At 42.6% G+C, this 20437-nt stretch overlaps 2 protein-coding genes across 3 annotated transcripts; one reads left to right on the forward strand and one right to left on the reverse strand.

The window, feature by feature from the left end:
- Nucleotides 1–8158: 8158 nt before the first annotated feature.
- LOC115055651 (uncharacterized) lies at nucleotides 8159–11025 on the reverse strand. Of its 2 annotated transcripts, XR_003841708.1 has the most exons (6): nucleotides 10888–11025; nucleotides 9822–9978; nucleotides 9337–9701; nucleotides 8733–8961; nucleotides 8376–8662; nucleotides 8159–8297 (listed from the first exon to the last, which is right to left on the reverse strand). XR_003841708.1 is itself a non-coding variant. In XM_029521601.1 (5 exons), the coding sequence occupies exons 1-5, from the start codon at nucleotides 10951–10953 to the stop codon at nucleotides 8541–8543; spliced, it is 939 nt and encodes a 312-aa protein (XP_029377461.1). In that variant the 5' UTR covers nucleotides 10954–11025; the 3' UTR covers nucleotides 8165–8540. The 2 variants fall into 2 exon arrangements, 1 of the variants encoding a protein (XP_029377461.1); XM_029521601.1 differs by having other exon boundaries at nucleotides 8165–8662.
- A 111-nt stretch (nucleotides 11026–11136) lies between these two features.
- On the forward strand, nucleotides 11137–18180 carry prkn (parkin RBR E3 ubiquitin protein ligase). The gene is made up of 11 exons (XM_029521696.1): nucleotides 11137–11202; nucleotides 11535–11698; nucleotides 12830–13085; nucleotides 13163–13278; nucleotides 14402–14485; nucleotides 14698–14813; nucleotides 15020–15156; nucleotides 15430–15491; nucleotides 15742–15972; nucleotides 17254–17371; nucleotides 17625–18180. The coding sequence occupies exons 1-11, from the start codon at nucleotides 11196–11198 to the stop codon at nucleotides 17726–17728; spliced, it is 1395 nt and encodes a 464-aa protein (XP_029377556.1). The 5' UTR covers nucleotides 11137–11195; the 3' UTR covers nucleotides 17729–18180.
- Nucleotides 18181–20437: the final 2257 nt, after the last annotated feature.

The following is a 20437-nucleotide window of genomic DNA, read 5'->3' on the forward strand; positions in this document are numbered from 1 at the left end:
GTTGTCCAATACACACACACACACACACACACACACACACACACTACAGAGCACTGCCGACAGCTACTGAGTATTGCAGGACTATTACAAACTACTTCACTTCTACAGAAAAGTGCAGACCACTACAGAGTATTGCAGGATTACTGCAGAGTATTATAGAGTACAAGCTTCAGAGGACAGGACTGTGCTTTCAGAAATTCCTGGAATGACTGAAATCTTTGGATGTCTCTACCCACTCTGCATTCAGATTGCTGAGAACAAATAACATCACTGTTGGCAGTCATGTGACCTTCACATGAACTTGAGGCTATGAAAGGTCACATTACCATTTCCTCAGACCAGCTACAGACAGACAGAGGTCAGAGGTCACTGCATGGCTTTACTGAGAACAAGGGTTCATCTCTTGGTTGATCATAATTTTCAGGATTTAACTTCAAAGGTCACTTGTATTATTGTGTTATCTCACAACAACATCACTGAAATAACTTTATTTCTTCTGTAGACTGTTTCAAGCCATATTCAATAGTATGTTCTGTGCTCTGTGAATCACACCTGCAACACCTGTAACATCTGTAAGCCCAAAATGTTTGCAACACACGTTCATCTGTGACATCCGTGCTATGACACATATAACATACTGGATGCCCGTTACATCTGTACGCCTGTAACATTTGCAGGTGTGTAACATTCCTAATATCTATAATAACTGTACCATTTGTTACACCTATAGCATCTGCTCAGACAATCCAGTCCACTTTATTTATATAGCACGATTTTAAAACAAACACAAGATTACCAAAGTGCTGCACAGCAAGGTAAAAGGCATAATAAATAACACAACAATAAACGCAATAGGGTAAAATAAAATCTAATAAAATACGATAAAAACACAAAATAAATAAAATCTACTAAAAATACACAGCAACATGTTACATGGTCTCAAACACCAAAGAAAGGAGATGGGTTTTAAGAAGGGATTTAAAATGAGACAGTGACGAGGCCTGTCTACTGTGCAGCGGCAATCCATTCCACAGTTTTGGAGCTGCAACAGCAAATGCTCGCTCCCCTCTGAGCTTAAGCCTAGCTTTAGGCACTGTCAGGAGCAGCTGGTCAGCTGACCTGAGAGAGCAGTTAGGAGTGTAGGGGTGCAGCAGCTCAGAGAGGAAGGGTGGATCAAGGCCATTCAAGGCTTTAAAAGCAAATGAAAGAATTTTAAAATGGACGGGCAGCCAGTGGAGTGAAGCTAAAATAGGTGAAATGTGCTCATACTTTCTTGTGCCAGTTAAAAGATGTGCAGCAGCATTTTGAAGTAGCTGAAGACGAGCAATGGAGGACCCACACATGACCTTGGTACTATCTTGTTGTCCTTCCAGATAAACTGTGATTTTTCCCTGTTGCTTGAACAGGATAGACACATACTTACAGTTTTTTCTGATGGCTTAAGCACATTTTTCGTAACTATTGGCTATTTTTGCAAAACTCTACACACAAATAAGAAAACTCTTCACACAACCAGCAAAACACTGTAGTTCTCTTGCAAAAGTTCATAAACCTTGCTTAACTCTTTAAACCTTTGTAAAAAAATGTGTTTTTTATCAGTTAACACATGCCATCACAATAATAAGCACACAATGCGCCAACAACACACCGATGGTATGAATAAAAAACACATCTGGCTTTGTTTTCTCTGTGCACAAGGTAAGCTGTGTCAGTCATACTTTTGTCAGTTCTGTCAACATACAGGGCAAAAAAGTGTTTGTGCTTTTTGTTTTGGGTTAGAGTTAGTCGTGTCAGTGAGGGGTTTTGCTATACGTATTAATAGTTTTAGAAATTGTGTTGAATCGCGTTTAGGGTTTAAGCATTCAGAAAAAACTGTAAGCACAATAAAAAGGCAACAAGTAAGTTCACCTGTCTTCAACAAAAATGGACGGTGTGAGAGGAAGAATGAGAGTGCGGATGAGAGAACAGATGAGAGATGAGAGAGAGAGAACAAGGTGGAGGAAGAGGTAGACGGAGCAGAAGACCTGGAGGAGGGGTAGGACATGCACAAAGAAGAAGACAACCAAATCTGTCTAATGAAATTTGTGCTACACATGTGGACTATGTAATAAGCCATGGACTAACACTGAGGGAGGCTGGACTGACCTAAGCAGGTGACAGGTGAGAAACTTATTTTCTGTCAACAGAAAATCCAAAGCTTTCTGCATGTACTATAGCAACAGTTTTGGTATTTATTCCTGTATCATTTTACAGTAAGCTACCTGTATTATATATACCTGTAACCAGAAGTTATTGTACTCGGTCCTAAGCACCTCAGAAAAATACTATCTAATCATCTCATCAGTTTGGACGGCATTACTTTGGCCAGCTCCACTGTAAGAAACCTTGGAGTAATTTTTGACCAGGACATGTCCTTTGTCCCTCACATAAAACAAGTTAGTCGGGCAGCTTTCTTCCACCTGAGAAACATTAGGAAAATCAGAAACATCCTTTCTCAGGATGATGCAGAAAAACTAGTCCATGCATTTGTAACTTCTAGGCTGGACTACTGTAACTCATTACTATCTGGATGTCCAAACAAATCTCTAAAAGGCCTTCAGTTAATTCAGAACGCTGCTGCACGAATATTAACAGGAACTAGGAAAAGAGATCACATCTCTCCCGTGTTAGCTGCTCTTCATTGGCTGCCAGTAAAATATAGAGTAGAATTCAAAATCCTTCTTTTAATGTATAAAGCTCTTAATGGCCAAGCTCCATCGTATCTCAGAGAGCTCATAGTTCCTTACTGTCCTAGCAGGCCACTCCGCTCTCTAGATGGAGGTTTACTTGTGGTTCCTAGAGTCTCCAAGAGTAAATCTGGAGGCAGATCGTTCAGCTATCAGGCTCCTCTTCTATGGAACCAACTCCCAGCATCGGTCCGGGGGGCGGACTCTTTAGTAACTTTCAAGACCAGGCTTAAAACTTTCCTGTATGACAGAGCGTACAGTTAAAAAGTCCTCTACTCTTTAGGTATGCTGCTATAGGCCTAGGTTGCTGGGGGAAGGACTGAGCTTCTCTCTCTCTCTCTCTCTCTCTCTCTTTCTCTCTCTCTGTCTCTCCCTGTCACCCTCTCTCCCTCTTTCTCTCTAACTCCCTCCTTGCATGCGCTGATAAAAACCATCTTTCTTAAAAAAAAAAAAAAAAAAAAAAAACAGTTTCACCCAGTTCTAAGCATTTATACTGCATTTACTAACCATGTTCTGCCAAAGTCTCTGTCTCTCCCAGTTCCTCTCCTCTCTCTCCCTGTCCTCATCCTGCAGGTGGTGACTCATCGCCATCCCATGTTCCTGCAACACCTGCTGGTCCCATATAGCATGAATTCTGTATTACAGCTCAACTCCATGAACTTCATGCAACAACATGTTCCTGCCTACACCCCCCCCCTCCAATGCCTGCCTGCCTGTCTCTCTCTCTCTCTCTCTCTCTTTCTCTCTCTCTCTCTCTCTCTCTCTCTCTCTCTCAACCCAACCGGTCGAGGCAGATGGCCGCCCCCCCTGAGCCTGGTTCTGCTCGAGGTTTCTGCCTCTTAAAGGAAGTTTTTCCTTGCCACTGTTGCCAAGTGCTTGCTCATCGGGGGATCTGTTGGGTCTCTTTAAATAAATTTATAAAGAGTTTGGTCTAGACCTGCTCTATATGTAAAGTGCCTTGATGTAACTTTGTTATGATTTGGCACTATACAAATAAATCTGATTTGATTTTGATTTGATTTGATATTTGGCTCGGCCAACATCAGGGAAGGAGGGCCTCCATATTCACACAGGAGCAAGAGAGAGAGATTGTAAACCTCATTTTGGCCAATAATGCAATTAGATTTAGAGAAATTCAAACCCATATTGTCAATGATCACACAATTTTCAGTCATGTCTCTCTGTCAATAATCACCTGTATCCTTAAAAAAAAATCAAGTTCTGATGAAACAGCTGTATAGAGTGCCATCCAAGTGTCATTTGACAGAAATTCAGACAGGCTGAAAGCCCTAGGTGTCAATATGTGGAGGTAAGTTTCATTCACTGACTGTAGTATTGTGTACTGCACACATAACCATTTTACTGTGCATGTAATTTTACTGTATAGCAGACCTTTGCTGTATTTCAGAGAGTTTTGTAAATGACTTGACATGACATGAGTTCATATACGTCGATGAGGCTGGATTTAACCTGACAACACTGAGAAGAAGGGGAAGAAACATCATTGGCCGCAGGGCTATTGTCAGTGTACCAGGGCAACGTAGGGGTAACATTACCCTTTGTGCTGCCATTACACAGAATGGGGTCCTCCACTGCCATGCCGACTTGGGTCCCTACAACACTGACCTCATTCTTACATTTTTAGATAGATTACACAATATTATCACAGCAGAAAACCAAGGGGGACCAGATACAACATGTTGTCATCTGGGACAATCTTTCCATCATTCTGCTCGGGTCCAAAACTGGTTTCATCAACACCCACACTTTACAGTTCAGTACCTTCCACCATACTCCCCCTTCCTAGATCCCATTGAGAAGTTCTTCTCAGCGTGGCAGTGGAAGGTTTATGATCTCTATGTCTAGATGCCACTCATTCAAGCCATAGAGGAAGCAAGTAATAAAATTGATGCAGCATCAATACAAGGGCGGATTTGTCTCTCCAGAAGATTCTTCCCATGTTGCCTTGTGAATAATCGTGCACAATTGTGCACAATTGAAGACATGAAGAATGAAGAACGGGAAGAATGATTATGTGAATGAGTGGCTGCTGATCAGACGTCAGCAGAGCTTGATGATGAAGTGATCATTTGAATCAGGTGTGTTGGAGCAGGAAACATCAAAAACATAGAGGACAGTAGCTCTCCAGGACCGGAGTTGGACACCTCTGCGCTAGAGCCATGTCATCAGAATGATTTAATTCAACTGCGTTATTTTGCATTGGACTGAGTAACGTCATGTTAATGCAAATTTCAATGTTAATTCATGTAAATAGTACGTTTAATTGCCTTGTTTTCGAAATGTGCTATAAAATAAACTGGAATAAAATTGTCTTGCCATTATTTTAATAATTTTTTTTAATCACCATTAAATAATTATTATTCCATTTTAGCGCAGTGCATCATGGGATATCTTGCTTGGGTTAGTGACCATGGGCCATTCACTACTTTTCACAATGCACTGTGGGATACTCCCCATATAGGAGGAGGAGTTTCGGACCCAGCCCGGGTCCAGCATTAGAGAGGGCCATGCAGTCGGTGTACGCCAGAAAACATTCTGATTTCTAAAATCCTGCATACGCACACTTAGAGCAAAATTTCCTTGATAAATCACAGATTGACTAGAAGTGTGTGCAGCTCTGTCATCTTCATGTCACGCCCTGTACACGCCCATTTTTAACCATAAATGTTCAATGCAAAGCACCTCATGAATGCAGCCTGCATAGAAAATAAAGTAAGACTCAGATACATGTTGGGCAGATGGGTGCTTCTTCCTCCTATGTTCTGGGAGTGGACAGTATGACAGAGAGACAGTGATGATCAAATATAGAGAAGGGATTTTGATTTAGAATTTTCTGTTAGATTCTAAGAAGATGTTTCCAAAACAGTTACTCAGTCCAATGCAAAATAACGCTGTTGAATTAAATCGTTCTGATGACATGGCTCAAACTCACAATACTGGGTTGAAATTGAATGTATGAAGAACAATCATAAAATATAATCGTTCTTCCCATTCTTAATTTTTTCAATCTGACTTAAATCATCAATCATCATTTGTTGCCAATTCCCGTTTTCCTGTAAGCAAGTTTTTGTGCGCACGCAACATTTGTAAATGAGGCCCTGGGCCTGTGGAGGCATTGAGGTAAGGTCAAGGATGGCACACAAGGGGATATTTTCCCCAATGCTTAGTGAGAAGACATTGCTGATGATGCTAAGGTCCTGTGGCCAGACCCCAAGAAGTCCACTTACGCAAAATGTTGCACTGTGAAGTACACTGCTGTAATGTACAGTATTGAGTATTTCATTTGTTGGTTGCTGTGAAAACATGCCTTCTGTGGAACTGAAATAAAAACAGCTAAACCAAAAACTGCAGTGTTTAATGTAAAGTTTTGCAAAGTGTGTTCAAGCAACGGGCAAAAACTGTAATAATAGAATACCACTAAATTACCAAAAACTGACAACAAATGCAGAACGAACAATGTTTGTGCTTGTTTGTGTGTGTTCAGATCAGCTGACTGTGTGTTGGATCTTTGTTTTCAGACAAAAGAACAGAGATGTTTGTTCAGAAGAACAAACGTCTGTGTGTCAGCGATGAACTGTGTGAATTGTCACACTGATCTAAACCCACAGACAGAAAAATTCTAAACTGACAGTTTTGTAATGAAAAGAAAACATCCAAACAGAAAAAAATTTAACAATGTTTGATGTGAACATGTGTGTTTCCTGTAGTCCACAAAGTGTAATCCTGTCAATTTGTACCTGTTCTCACCTTGGCATTCACGGTTGTACTTTCAATGCACTGAAGATACTTCAATACTTTTATTTCCATGTCAGCTAATGCAGAGTATTTTGAAGTGTAGCACTTCCACTCAGAGTATTCCCCTCTCTGCTCCTCTGATGGATGGGGGAGGTCCTGGGAAAAGGTCCTGCGTGGTTTCAGTTCAGGTTTTGAGTTGGTCTGGTTTGATCCAGACTTCACAAATCAACCTGAGGCACCAACAATAGCGAAAGGAGCAGCTTTTATTCTACCGGAGGTTTAATTAAAGGGGTAGTTCGCTTTAGATTAAAGTGCTGTCATGTCAACAGTGCACCTCACAGCTGAGGTCAGAAACACTGATCTCAGATCAGCCTGAATAACCAAGGATTTATGAGGGAGGATGTGACAACAGTTTTATTTTTCTTTTCGTGTTTGCTCCCCCTCAACTTCATCCCCTCCTCCCGTTTTCTACATTCCTTTCTCCCCTTTCCCTTCAACCAGGATCTCCAGCATCACTGACATTAGACCAGTTGTTTAATGTCTGTGGTTATTAAGTTGTTTGAGTCCATCATTACTACCTGCTCATCAACTTCCGTTTTGCCTTCAACGTAATAAACCTGGTCAACCTTACTGAGTTGGGGCACATGAGCTCTGACCAAGGCACAAGCTTGCACAAACAACACATGATGGTCATGAATAAAAATTTGAGTCGGATGCCCCCAGACTGTCCTCCCAGTCTTTGCCCCCACTTCCTCCAGCAGATGTGCTCTAGGGGACGCTGTGACGCCGTCCGACAGGCCTGCATTGAAACCTCCTCAGCTTTATTGGGTTGCATATACATTTTCAATGTCTGGTGTGATGTTGACATCTGTTGAAGTTCTCACACTATTAAATTACTAACAATTCTGTCATTGAAATGATTCCGACTTCCTAGATCCTTGCTTCCCTCTTTTCTCCTTCATTCCTTCCTCACCTTCTCCTCCTCCTATTTTTCCTACCTCCTCTTTCACTTTCCTCACCCTCTTTTTCAGACTTTCTCCCACAGTTGAGTCAGGTCTTTGAGGCGTTCTGGATCTGCTCTGGGATGTTTGGGTTGAGTCCAGACCTCCATGTTGTATGAAAGGTCAGACCCCTCCCTCCTCCTCCCCCCATCACCCACCGCCTGGTGTCTTTGTCTCTGTCCTTGGCAGTCTCAGCAAATCCTCAGAGCTTCTTTCAACAGGAAAGAATAGCAGATTGTCTTCATTAAGGAGGACGCCTTGTTTCACAAAGTCCAGGCTGGTTGGAGGGGGGAGGAGGGGGAGGTACAGAGCTGGATGAGGGAAGAAGAGAGAGAGGAGGTGAAGCAGAATGTTGAAGCGAGGAAGGTCTTTTGTGTCGGGTGTTTTCCGCCTGGTGACGGCTGATTCATATTCAAATAGACCTTCTGAATGGACGGTTACACACTTTACATTCCAACACACAGACACAGACACACAAACTCGCACTCTCACACATACACATTAGCACACAGAAAAACACGCACCTCGTTTGAGAAAGGGGAATGAAGATCAGAGAATGATGTCATTGTTGAAGGAGGTGTGAAGCAAAGAGGATGGAGAGAAGGTAATCGAGGAGGAAAGAAAAAAGGAGGTAGAGAAGGAAACGTACATTCATGTCTGGAGTTTATTTATTTTCACTGATACAACACAAACCACTGAACATGTATATGACAGTACAAAATCAACATATCACAACCTGTACAACTCTCCTCAGGTCCTCCTGTCTCTTTCTCCCCCTCCACCCCCTGTTCTGTCCATCTTCAGCTACAGCTGCCTATTAGAAACAGTAGAACACAGTTAAGTCCAGTAGCTGCTAGCAAACTTCAACCAAAAGATGAAAGAGAACCTGCACCTGAAAAGAGTTTAAAAATAAACGCAGCCCAAATGACAGCTTCTCATTAGATCAGCAGCTCCAGACTACTGCGTTCTCGTTGGTCCAGCAGTTGCACACTGCTCAGTTCTCATTGGACGAGACATGTTTTTGTCTGTGAGGTAGGTGCGGCAGTCCAGGTGTCCATCAGAGGAACCGGGGATCCCGATTGGCTCTGCGAGAGTGAAAACGTATCTCAGAGAGTTTGGAGTTGATGCCAGAGCCAATCACCCCCTTCTTGGCGAGAGGAAAACGGGCCAAGATGGCGTCTGAGAAAGAGAGGGTGGCTGTTAAAGACAGTGCAGATTAAAGGAACTGTTTGTTAATGTCTGAACGTACTGAAGATGGCGTTGATCTTGTGTGGGTCAAGCGCACTGCGTTGTGGGTGGAAGGCAGGACGGCGGCTCCGCCCACCCCTCAGGTTGCTGTTCATCAGTGTATTCATATCAAACACGCCCAGTAGCAGCATCCGAGCCATTGCTGTGGGAGACTGCGCCTGACTGGCTGCCTGCCATGAGCGCACGTCACAGAGTACACCAGAGCCTGGATACACCTCGACTTGGCTCACCTGGACAGGATCATAGACTGTGCAGACTAATTCAGATTGGCTTTAAATCAGATCTAGTATAATCTGGATCAAAGCCAGCGTCAACTGAAATAGATCCAGTGTATTCCAGAAAAAATTGAAACCCAGTCCAGATTCCATGTAAAATGGAGGCAATACATTGTATACAGGATCAAATCAATTGTAATCAGGAAAAGATCACAAGATTGGTTTACTTGTAAACAAAATCAGATCAAGTGTAAACCATATTAGCTCCAACTGGATCAGATCCAATGTATTCTGGATAAAATTCAACGTAAACCAGAACATTTCCAATATAATCTGTATCAAATTCAATGTAAACCAGATCAGCGTTTTCAGGATCAAGGGGGTTTTCACCTGTCCACTTGCGTCTCCAGCAGTACACTGACTCTCAGAGCAGCTCCTCCTCAGCTCTTCCATGTCCGTCTGGCTGCAGAGTGGTGCCACCTCCCCCATGTGGCTCCCAAAGCTCAGGTCTTCACCTACAGTTACCTCGTCATCATCAGCGCCCAGTGGGTCCCAGGACTCTGACAGGTCCCTGTTCAGATCCTCCTGGAACTGCTGGATCTGCACCTGAGGGCTGAGGTCACCATCCTGATTTGTTGCTGCATGGTGGTGATAAGGCATATAACTGTCGCTCCCCCCTGCTGCCATGGAGTTAGAGTGGTGACCGTTGATCTGGCCCAATGTCTGCCACATGGTGGACAGGAGCCCAGGGATCTCTGGTAAAAGTATTCAAAACTGAGGTCATAAATAACAAACCAGGACAGGCTGTCAGGAGAGAGATAAAATCCAATTTCTTCACTGACATCCCACCTGAACCAAAGTGGATCTGGACTCACCGTGGACCAGCCTGTCCTTCAGTCTCTGGTTCTCAGCTGACAGTTCTGCTTTCTCTCTCTCCAGCTCTCGAACCCTTAAGCGCAGGAAGTGCAGCTCAGAGATCTGTGGTGGTGTCAGAACTGACGCACTTGTCACACCTGACTCTACCTTCACCACCTGCATGATGGATTAAATCCTTTTCATTATAAACAACTGCTCACAAAAAGCTCTTCACACCTTCAATATGACGAAGTGTGAGAATATTTCTGTAAATTTTAGTCAAGAGTTGTCGTTCATTCATCACACACCTGAGTTCTTTCTCACACAGACAAAACCGCCTGTGAAGTCACCTGCAAATACGTGTAAAGTTGCCTAGAAGATATACTGAGTCTTTTTACAGAAACATCCCACTACATCAAGGTGTGTCCCTTCTTCTGAAGCTTTGACTTGATTGAACTGAAGCAGACAAAGGTAGCATTATGGTGCTCCAATGTGTGAATCAGAGCCTTGATCTGATATGGAGAGTGTCTTCTCTGGTGACAACACAAGCAGAACGGTAAACTGTGAGAAGTATTGCTGGTGCTCTTCGGGCTTCAGAGGCTGTGTACAGCGCCACCCACAGGCCACAGTGTCTAACTGACAAACAGGTACGTTAGTGGGCCCACAGGTTGGGAACTGCTGATATAATGATGCTGTACAATCGAAAACGCTAAAACACAGATATATCCCCATGCAAAGCACTCTTGCTTATTACTTGAAGTACATTTTTCAAAATTAAACTCACATACTATAGCTGAAGCAGTTTTCATAGCATTACTTCAACGACTAACAGTTTTGTTTTTTTTTAGCGTGGCAGCAAATAATTATTTTACTCCAGTAATTTCTGGATACTTCCTTCATCTGACAATATGTATCATACACAGTGAATGACGGATGGACTGAACGGTCCGACTTAACATCATCATCATCATTCCCGGTGTTATCATACAGTAAATATCATATGATAAATCATACAGTAAATATCATATGTGCAGTTTTTGTCCACACGCAGCCGATGCATGCAATTTAAGACCCGGTTCCTCTCACCGCAGGACCGGTCCCGGTCCCGCTGTGTGTCCGCTGCAGGACGCCGCTGTCCGTCCTCTCCGTCATCTGCACACACGAACCGGAGACACTGCCGGGACTTTAATGTCCGAATGGACCCGGGAATGTTCCGGTTCTTTAGCTGCGGCACAGAGAAAAAAACAACACACACAAAGAAAAACAAATTTATTAAAATTCATGAATAGTTCCACTTCCGGTGGCTCTCCATGACGCCATTCCTACGCGACCGCGGTGTTGCGCTGTACAGCAGCTTGCAGACTGTAAACACCAGCTGGAGGACGAAGTGACGAATGATCGGTGAGTTACTTTTGTACTAAGGTTTTACTGAGGCCATACTGACTTCACATCGAAGTTACTACGTGTCTTCCTCTGAGGATTCTCTCAGTGTGAACTCGGTTAGGAGAGAAACAGTGTCATTAATGAATAACAGTGAGACAGAGATCGGTTACTGCAGTAAAGGTTCATGTTCTCAGATTTAGGCTTTGTGTAGTGCCGTATTAGCTATAACAGTGGTGAGTCTACCTGAGGAACACATAGATCTGAATAAAGTAGTGGCAGTGAGGTCAAATGGTCAAATGGTTGGACACAGGTGACCCCTCACCTCACCTGTCGCCCGTGTGTCCCTTCAGTGTATGTGCGCTACAACCTGGGGCCAGGTGTGGCCATTGAGCTGCAGGAGGAGGAGAGTGTGGCCAAGCTGAAGGAGGTGGTGGGATGTCAGCAAGGAGTCCAACCAGAGCAACTCAGGGTACTATTTGCTGGGAGGGAGCTTCAGAGCACTGCCACATTACAGGTGAGGAGTCAAAGCGGAGACTTGAACCAGTGTGTTCTGTCATTTGAAGTTTGATTGACATTTTGTCACGAAGCTCTAAATGAGGAGCACAGATGTTCACTGTCAAATAGATAGAAACAATAGATATTGTTTTTAAGTGTTTGGCATCTGGCAGTGGTGGGGTGGGGTTGGGAGGTCTGCAGAAAAGGCTGTTCATTTCAGAGGTATCTCATCAAAAATGAATTGATGACACTGCAACCTCTGATGGGACAGATTGGAGTCTATTGTGGGAGGACTCAGTCATGGATCCGATCTCAGTGCTGGAGTGGCTGTTCATTTTAGAGCATCTACAAAACATTTTTATTTTATCCTGCACTGGATTATTTAAGGGTCGTTTATCGATAGTAAGGACAAGCATAGAAGACATGGAACAGAGAGAGTAGCTTTTTACACCCTTATAAAAAATGAGTTATTGTCATATCAGCACGCTCATGTTATGATTGTTGGGGATTTCAACTGTACTCTGGACTTTACAGTAGACAGGATTGATGAGGAACCATACCCGCAATCAGCTCAGACCCCGAAGTCAGCTATATCTGTGCCTGTACCTGTGCCTTTTGCACAATCTGAAACCTTGACACGTTTGTTTGTTGAGGGCACCAGACTGATATAAATCTTTATTTTTATTTATTTATTTATTTATTTATTTTTTAAAGAAGGTTGTTCTTGGGACGTGAAGAAACTTTTTCATTTGATTGTTTCATCTTTGGAGCAAAATATTATGCTAAGAAAAATACTGTCTGCACTTCCCAGAATTTCCTGTCTGGTTCTTCTAAATTGGGTATTTGGTTAAGCCACAGAAATAAGACCCAGAATTCTGGGAGTTTAGAGCTTGTGCCAGTCTTTGAGTGGCTGATAGAGTTCATTCCAGTGTAGGCCGTGGGAGAGGCTTTGTGTTCTGTAGGATGGGATGGGGAATTAGTTGTTAATTTATAATTGAAAGGAGCCCTTTATGCTTGTGTGTGATTGTTTTGTGGTTGTTGTTTAGATTTTTTTCAGAGGGTTGTTTTTTTTTTTCCAAGTATGATTTTTCTCATTGTAGTGGTTCATTAAAGCAAATTTGAAAACCAAACCTCTCTCTCCTCTCCTCAGGGATGTGACCTCCCAGAGCAGAGCACTGTCCATGTTGTCCTCCCCCCTTCAGGAGCCCCCTCCTCCCCTTTGCTCCTCCTGCAAGAGTGTCTCTCCCAAGAAAGCAAGAAACAGGACAGACTGACGAGGCTGGACCTCAGCTCATCACGCCTCCCGTCCACCTCCACTGGTCTAGCTGTGATCCTGGAGGGGAGCGAGAAAGAGGAAGGAAGCCATGGAAGCGCAAAGGAGGCAAGAGATCAAGTGCCAGCTGCAGGTCTGAAATTGTGCTGTATCTGTATTCATGCAGTGTGTCATTAGTAGCACTCTGACTCTTTTTATTTGTATGTGCAGGTGTGCGTACCTACAGTACTTTCTTTGTGTACTGTAAGAGCTGCAGGTCAGTTCAACCGGGAAAACTGCGGGTTCGCTGCAGAAGCTGCAAACATACAACACTGACACTTAGCAAGGTGAGAGCAATACTTATATTGCCACAAGACACAAATTGTACTGTAAATAATATGCATATTCAGTCTGTTAACTGTCAGTAATTGATTTCATATCTGATTGCAATATTGTACTTCCTGGTTAAAATTTTATTATGGAACAAAACAATAACTGGGGGCCTCATTTATAAATGTTGCTTATGCACAAAACAGGACCTAAAACTTGCGTACATCATTTCTATGCAAAGGTTGTCATCTATAAGAAACAGACTTGAGGAAAATGTATGCATCCCTACACAAACTTTTTCCTTTTCCTCCAAACATACAGCTATAAATTACAAACATGTGCTGTGTCTAAAAGAATAAAAAGGTGCACCTTTATATCAGACTACTTTTTATATCCTGGCCGCATTCATGAGGTGCTTTGCATTGACCATTTATGGTTAAAAATGGGTGTGTACGGGGCGTGACATGAAGCTGGCACAGCTGTGCACACTTGTCGTCAGTCTGTGATTTATGAAGGAAAGTTTGCTTGAAGTCTGCATACGCAGGGTTTTATAAATCTGAATATTTTCAGGCATTCCCAAACTTAGGCTTTTGGACGCTCATACACTTTTAGTAACAATCCTACACAGTTTTATAAATGAGGCCCCAGATTTCAAACCAAAGAAGTGCTTATGGGATGTGGTGGAATGGGAGAGTTGCGTCATAGATGTGCAGCTGACATATCTGCAGCAACTCCATGATCATGTCAATATGGGCCAAAATCTCTGAGGAATGAAAACACCTTGCTGAAAGTATGCCACAAAGAATTGTGGCATTTCTGAAGGCAAAAGGAAGTCCAACCTTTTACTAGCAAGGTGTACCTAATATAGTGGCCAGTGAGTTTAGTTTGCAGCAAGATCTATCGGTGGCAGTATTTATTTATAATAGAAACTGTATAATAGAATAGAATAAAACTGCCAGCAGCAGTATTTGTTAGCTGTATTATTTTTTGTCAATCGATCCAGATGAATAAGACTCTCTTTCCTTTTATAGTAACTTCACTGTTTTATGTTAAACACCAGTGGAGGACCTGAGGACTGTTTTAATGCAGGTGCCATTGAAGAAGATGATAATGGTGACTTGTATTGTTTCTGTGCATCAGGGTCCATCTTGTTGGGATGATGTGCTCCTCCGAGGCCGAATCCATGGTGTATGTCAGTCAGATGGATGTAACGGCAACGAAGCAGTAAGGGAGCAGCGCTTCAGTGATTTGTCAGTTAATTGATAGTTATTAACAGTTCAGACATTACAGTTTGCTTAATTTTGTGATTTACACTTTTGGCTGGAGGAAATTAAACATTTCAAGATGGCGCCTCAGACATCTGGATCTATAGCTGTCTGACTATGTCACACATGTATTGTGTGTGTGTGTGTGTGTGTGTGTGTGTGTGTCAGTAGGAGTTCTTCATGAAGTGTGCGTCCCACCCGACCTCAGATGATGACCTCTCTGTGGCCCTTGACCTCATCATGTCTAACACCAGACATGTGCCCTGCATCGCCTGCACTGACATAATGTACGCACACGCACACACAAACACACTGTAGCAGAGACCATAATGGCAAATAAAACAAAAAGGTTTAACCCAACCAATATTTCGCGTCTGCAGTTAGTTTTCCTAATAATACACTGATGTTTGTGAGTCTCGGCAATACATCAGTGAAAATATCCAACTGAAGCAGTGGCTCAGTTGGATAACTCTGTCTTTCCTTCTGGTCTCAGGGACGTGGTCCTGGTTTTCCAGTGCTCAGAGCGTCATGTGATCTGTCTGGACTGTTTCCGTCTGTACTGTCAGACTCGCCTGAATGAGCGTCAGTTTGTCCACGATGCCGTGATTGGTTACACTCTGCCCTGTGCCTGTGAGTGCCCATGACTGACGATCTTCCCAGAATCCGTTGGCTCGCTGGTTTGAGTCTCTGTCTTGTTTAGTCCTGTCACATACAGGCACTCATCATGCTTAATTAGCTCTTAATGAGACACAAATTGTCAGCCAATTCAATTTTACATGCCATTTTCAGTTCAGGCTTTACCTCAGGAGTAGAAACTGTTGCCATTATTAGACAGATTCAGTGACATCACATTCAATGCAAATGTGTATTGATGTGTGTGTGTGTGTTTCTGTGTTTCTGCAGCCGGTTGTGTCGACTCTTTAATCAAGGAACTTCATCATTTCCGGGTCCTGGGAGATGAGCAGGCTAGTGTTTTATGTTATACAGATTTTACCCAGAAGTCAACATCTACCTTCTTGACTGTGTCTGAAGTCACTCACTACCCTCTCTGTGGTCCACTGTATGATGAGTTAACCTTTCTAAAGTGCTATCAGATACAGTGAGAACTATTATACCCTGTGTAGTTGACTCTTACTATCCCTATCGTGAATAATCAAACAGTCTTCACCATCATAAGTTGTGCTGAGACAGAAAAACTGTCTCTCTCGTTCTCAGTATGATCGGTATCTGCAGTATGGGGCAGAGGAGTGCCTGCTCATGATTGGAGGACTCATGTGTCCATCACCTGGTTGTGGGGCCGGACTTCTCCCATCTGATAATACCAGGAGGGTGGAGTGTGACCAACGAGTAGGATGTGGCTTCGTCTTCTGCAGAGAATGCAGGGAGTACTACCACGAGGGGGCGTGTCAGACACTGCCAAGTCCACACATAGGTGAAGTTTCACAGGTAAGCTGACCACTCACGTAGCTCACTGGGCAATATTAGGGGTCTTCCATCCAAGGTACCTCACCATTCAATGTGATTTTGATTACGGGAGCTTAGATTCTTTGATTATAATGATTGTTGATTAAATTCAATTATTGGTGCCACTATTCCTCGATTATTGTGGTTTTTAATGCTTTTTTCCATACAAGATCGATTTTGTCTTCATCTGTGGCTACATTTGTAAATAAATAGCCTATCAATTAACTAAGTTCCTCTAAACTACACTCATTAAGTAAATAGCAAGGTTTTTTGAACATCTGACAAAATATATTTTATGACTATATAAACATTTGCACTTTAACCAGGGAAAGCTGCACTTGCACGAGAGCCCCCTCTATTGGCGGAAAACACTGAAAACAGTCAAGCCCTGGATTTAATCAGTTCATTCATTCAAGTAAACAAGATATTTACTTCCATCAAATTAATTTAATGGAAAATGGAAACGTATTCAGTCTGCAACATGGATACGATAATGTAAGAAAAAAAGCTGCCAAAAAAAGCTGAACTTATTCAGTTTGGAGCTTCAGTACAGTGAGGTGAACACAACACAAACACAGTAGAGCCCTCCCATACCCCCCCCCTCTTATCTCCCTACATCCTCCTGTTGTGTGAAAGAGGCAAATGTCCATATTGTGCTACTCATCTTCATGTCTGATGAAGATGAGTGCTGACAAGAGTCAGACTCTTGTTTGCTCTTTGATAAAATCCAAAATGCTTCCACGTGGCTGCAGTCAACCATGGTGGCAAAAGAATCAGCCGCTCTTTGGAGGCTGCTAAAACCATTTTGCAAGGAAACTAATGTTACTGCTCTGTTTGTCGTTGTCCCACTCGCTGAATAGTCTGGGTGGCATGTGCATTAGAGTTTCAGTTACATGTTTTTTTTTCTGGGCTCTGTGGCAAAGAATCAGCGTTAATTAATCGATGCCAAATTGTCACGTGACGCATCGCGATGCATCGCCACATCGATGAATTGCACCCACCTCTAGGCAATATGGAGTCAGAAATTAAAAACAAAATTGAGACAGCTAATTTTTTTGGGAAGGTGATGACTAGAGTGATGAGAAAACAATTGAGCCAAGCATTCAAATATTCATTAAAATAAGATGGTTGGAGATGATGATGATGATGATGATGATAATGACGGTATGATGGTGATGACACGAAACCCAACAAATGTGTCAGTTTCTTCTGCCCTCCTATGCTAACTCCTCTACTCTCTCTTCTCTCCTCTCCCCTCCTCAGGATTTTGTGGTGAGGGAAGAGGCGTCTCTCAGAGGGAGGTGGGATCAAGCTTCTTTGCAACTGATCCAGGAGTCAACCAAACGCTGTCCTGAGTGTTTAGTTTCTGTGGAGAGAAACGGTAACTTAAACTTAAATTAGACAAGTTTTGGTTTCAAGTCTGTTCCAAACATAGTCTTTCAATGGCACAGAACTGCTATGAGTCTTTGTGATACAAAGGAAAGCACTGCCTGATTTCCTGTTCCTGATGGGGACCTGTCCATCAGGATCAGCTACTGTGCAACAATGGGAGTTGGAAACAGACAGGACAATGTGACAGAAATGACCTGCTGGAGATAAAACAGCATAACAGGTGTTGTTGTCTCCCCCTGCAGGCGGCTGCATGCACATGCAGTGCTCCGTGTGCAAGGCAGAGTGGTGCTGGCTCTGTGGCGTTTCCTGGAACAGGGAGTGCATGGGAAACCACTGGTTTGGATAAAATGATGCTCAGACACACATAAACAAAGAGGTGTCAATACAAGATGAACCGACGCTGCTCACATCAGGACTGTTTTGATTTTATCCTAACTCGAAAGAGATACTGATTACCTGGAGGAAAGATGTAAATAAAAAACTAAACTGGCTTTGTTTTTATGTCGCAGATCCTCTCCCACAACTAAATGTTAATCTAATTTTATGTCAGATATTTTATCAGCAATCCAACCAGAGGCCAAGAGCCTATTAAGATTCGACTGATCCAGTGACATCTTCATCCACCCCTTTCCAGACAAAAAAGCTCAAGCAATCCATGTCAGCAATACTGTATTAAAAATGATTGATTATTGGTCTTGTGTTTTTAGAGGGAGGAGGTTCAGAAGTACTAATTAGAAGACTGGGTAGAATTTGATGAAAAGCTCTAATAAAAGAGATAAGCAACACTGTGCTGTGGAAGTCTGATGTGATCATATTTGATTTTACAGTAAAACTGTTCTGTCAGAAACAATTTGAACAGGGGGATTAAATTTTGTACTCCTGAACAGGAGCTGATATCAAATCAAAGCAATTTTATTTATATAGTGCCAAATCGCACAATTACATCAAGGTACTTTACATAGAGTAGGTCATGATCAAACTCTACAAAGTTGTTAAAGAGACCCAATATATCCCTTCAAGAGCAAGTAATTGGTGGCAAGGAAAAGATTTCTTTAAGAGGCAGAAATCTGGGCACAACAAGGCTCAGGGGGGCAGCCATCTGCATAAACTGGTTGGGTTGAGAGAGGGAGCTGAATTTATTCCTAGATGTTGGGTAGCCAATGTGTCTGAATACACAGTGCTAAGCCTCCTCTGTTTCATTTTTCTTTTTCAGAGAAACAACAGTGTCGTAATTTGAACACAGTGAAGCCATAGTGCTCTTCATGAGATCATAAATCTGTGTAGGGGAGAAGTCCTCTATTGGGTAGAGAATGCCTTTTTGTAGGAAATAATGCCTGAATCTTCTCCTTAATTTGTCCACAGCATCTTCAGAGAAACATCTGCTATAGCTACAAGGACCAGGGCGATGGAATACAGTACAGTACAGTTTTTTTTTTATAATTTTTCCAGTTTGAGTGACATGTTTACAAAACAGGAAATAGTTTTTTATTAATTAAAGTTTTGATTTGACTTGTTTTTTAATATCACACCTCGTCCTCATAAAGCTTGTGCATGAACAGAATCTCAGTAAATCTGCTTTCTGCCCTTCTCCCCTCAGCAATTTTTACTCTTTTACTCTTTTTACTCTAGTCTTTAACACTCTTCCTCTGAAACACCTACAGTTTGTACAGATGTGTTTGAATACACACATGGTGACTTTGCTGAATGATCCTGTAGAGAATTTTTGCTTCACTTCAGCAATGAGAAGTCAAACCTTCATCACTACCTGATAAACAACAACTTTGGTTTTACTCATAGACAAAGTTTCTGAGACTACTTGAAATTAAGAGCCCCCTTGGAAAGGTGGGCCATGTGCAATGCCCCATTGTATTTCGCCTATTATATTCTGGTTGACCCACTGACCGCTTGGAAAGATAAGTTGTGTGCAGAAAGGTGACAGCTAGTAAAGACTGCTGACACTTTGGAAAGACCAGAGCTGGGGTGTGGAGGCTTGGCAGGCCAAAGCACATCCTTCATGAGGAAGAACCCAAAGAAGTGCTATGGAAAGATGGGCTGAAGCCGGGTAGGATGATTGGCCCACAGGACAGACCATTGTTATGACCACCCACGACGGATGATTGACTAAAGAACAGCTAAGCAATTAAGGAAGTTCCTTGGAGGTTCCAGGGACTATGGTTGCCTCACGTTGCAGTGAGCAGGGAGCATTATCCTGCTGGAGGCCAACTGACATTAGAGAATACTGTTCTTGCTATGCAGTGAGCACTTTAAGGCAGAGGATTTTGACAGGACAGGGCAGACTGTGTGGCTGAGACATGGAGTCAAACCGCCTGTCTTTAACTTTCCATCTCATTCACAAAAGGTATGTGTGCCATTTGGCTAAAAAATTCATTTATTCATGTCCATTATTCATATGTCTTTAAGCATTTGATAACAACTTAATGCTACACTTTTCTAAAAACATTTTTCTGTCTGGATGGAATAAAGTACAGTACACTTCAGGAGTCTTCAGAGCTGAGTCAGTTCCGTTTGAAGAAGATTTTCTTTAGTGTAGAGCACGAAGATTAGCTAATTATTTAGAAAGGATTAGCTTAATAGATACTTCAGTACAGAAGGCAGGAATACCAGGTTTCACAGGGTGTTTAGAGCACACTAGCATGATTTGGCATCAGGCAGCCAAGAGTGAGAAAAGAGACTTGCATGTGATATTCTTGGACTTAGCAAATGCATTTGGGTCAGTGCCACATAGCCTTATTTGGGAGGCGTTTGATTATTTTAGAGTGCCTGGAGTAGTTGTCAATTTAGTAAGAAGATATTTCCAGGATATCAGACTATGTTTAAGTACAGCAGGCTTTACAACAGGTTGGCAGAGGCTAGAAAAAGCTATTATGGCAGGGTGTACGATTTCTCCATTAGCATTCACAATGGCAATGGAGGTAATTATTCGAGTTTCTAGGTGGGTTGTAGGTGGAGAGAGGTGGCAGGATGGGATGTGCCTTACTCCAATTAGGGCATACATGGATGATATGACGTTGATAACTACAACGGTGCTGTGTAT

Source organism: Echeneis naucrates, chromosome 15, assembly GCF_900963305.1.
Source record: "Echeneis naucrates chromosome 15, fEcheNa1.1, whole genome shotgun sequence".
NCBI lineage: Eukaryota > Metazoa > Chordata > Actinopteri > Carangiformes > Echeneidae > Echeneis > Echeneis naucrates.

Bases quoted from the DNA above. Each gene is read 5' to 3' on its own strand.
- prkn (XM_029521696.1), top strand. The intron at 15,157-15,429 runs GTGAGTGCCCAT...GTGTTTCTGCAG, and splicing joins TTACACTCTGCCCTGTGCCT to CCGGTTGTGTCGACTCTTTA. The intron at 15,492-15,741 runs GCTAGTGTTTTA...TCTCGTTCTCAG, and splicing joins GGGTCCTGGGAGATGAGCAG to TATGATCGGTATCTGCAGTA.
- LOC115055651 (XM_029521601.1), bottom strand. From the start codon at position 10,953: ATGACGGAGAGGACGGACAGCGGCGTCCTGCAGCGGACACACAGCGGG. The intron at 9,979-10,887 runs GTGAGAGGAACC...TCCATCATGCAG, and splicing joins GGACCGGGACCGGTCCTGCG to GTGGTGAAGGTAGAGTCAGG. The intron at 8,962-9,336 runs GTGAAAACCCCC...GATCCTGTCCAG, and splicing joins CTGGAGACGCAAGTGGACAG to GTGAGCCAAGTCGAGGTGTA.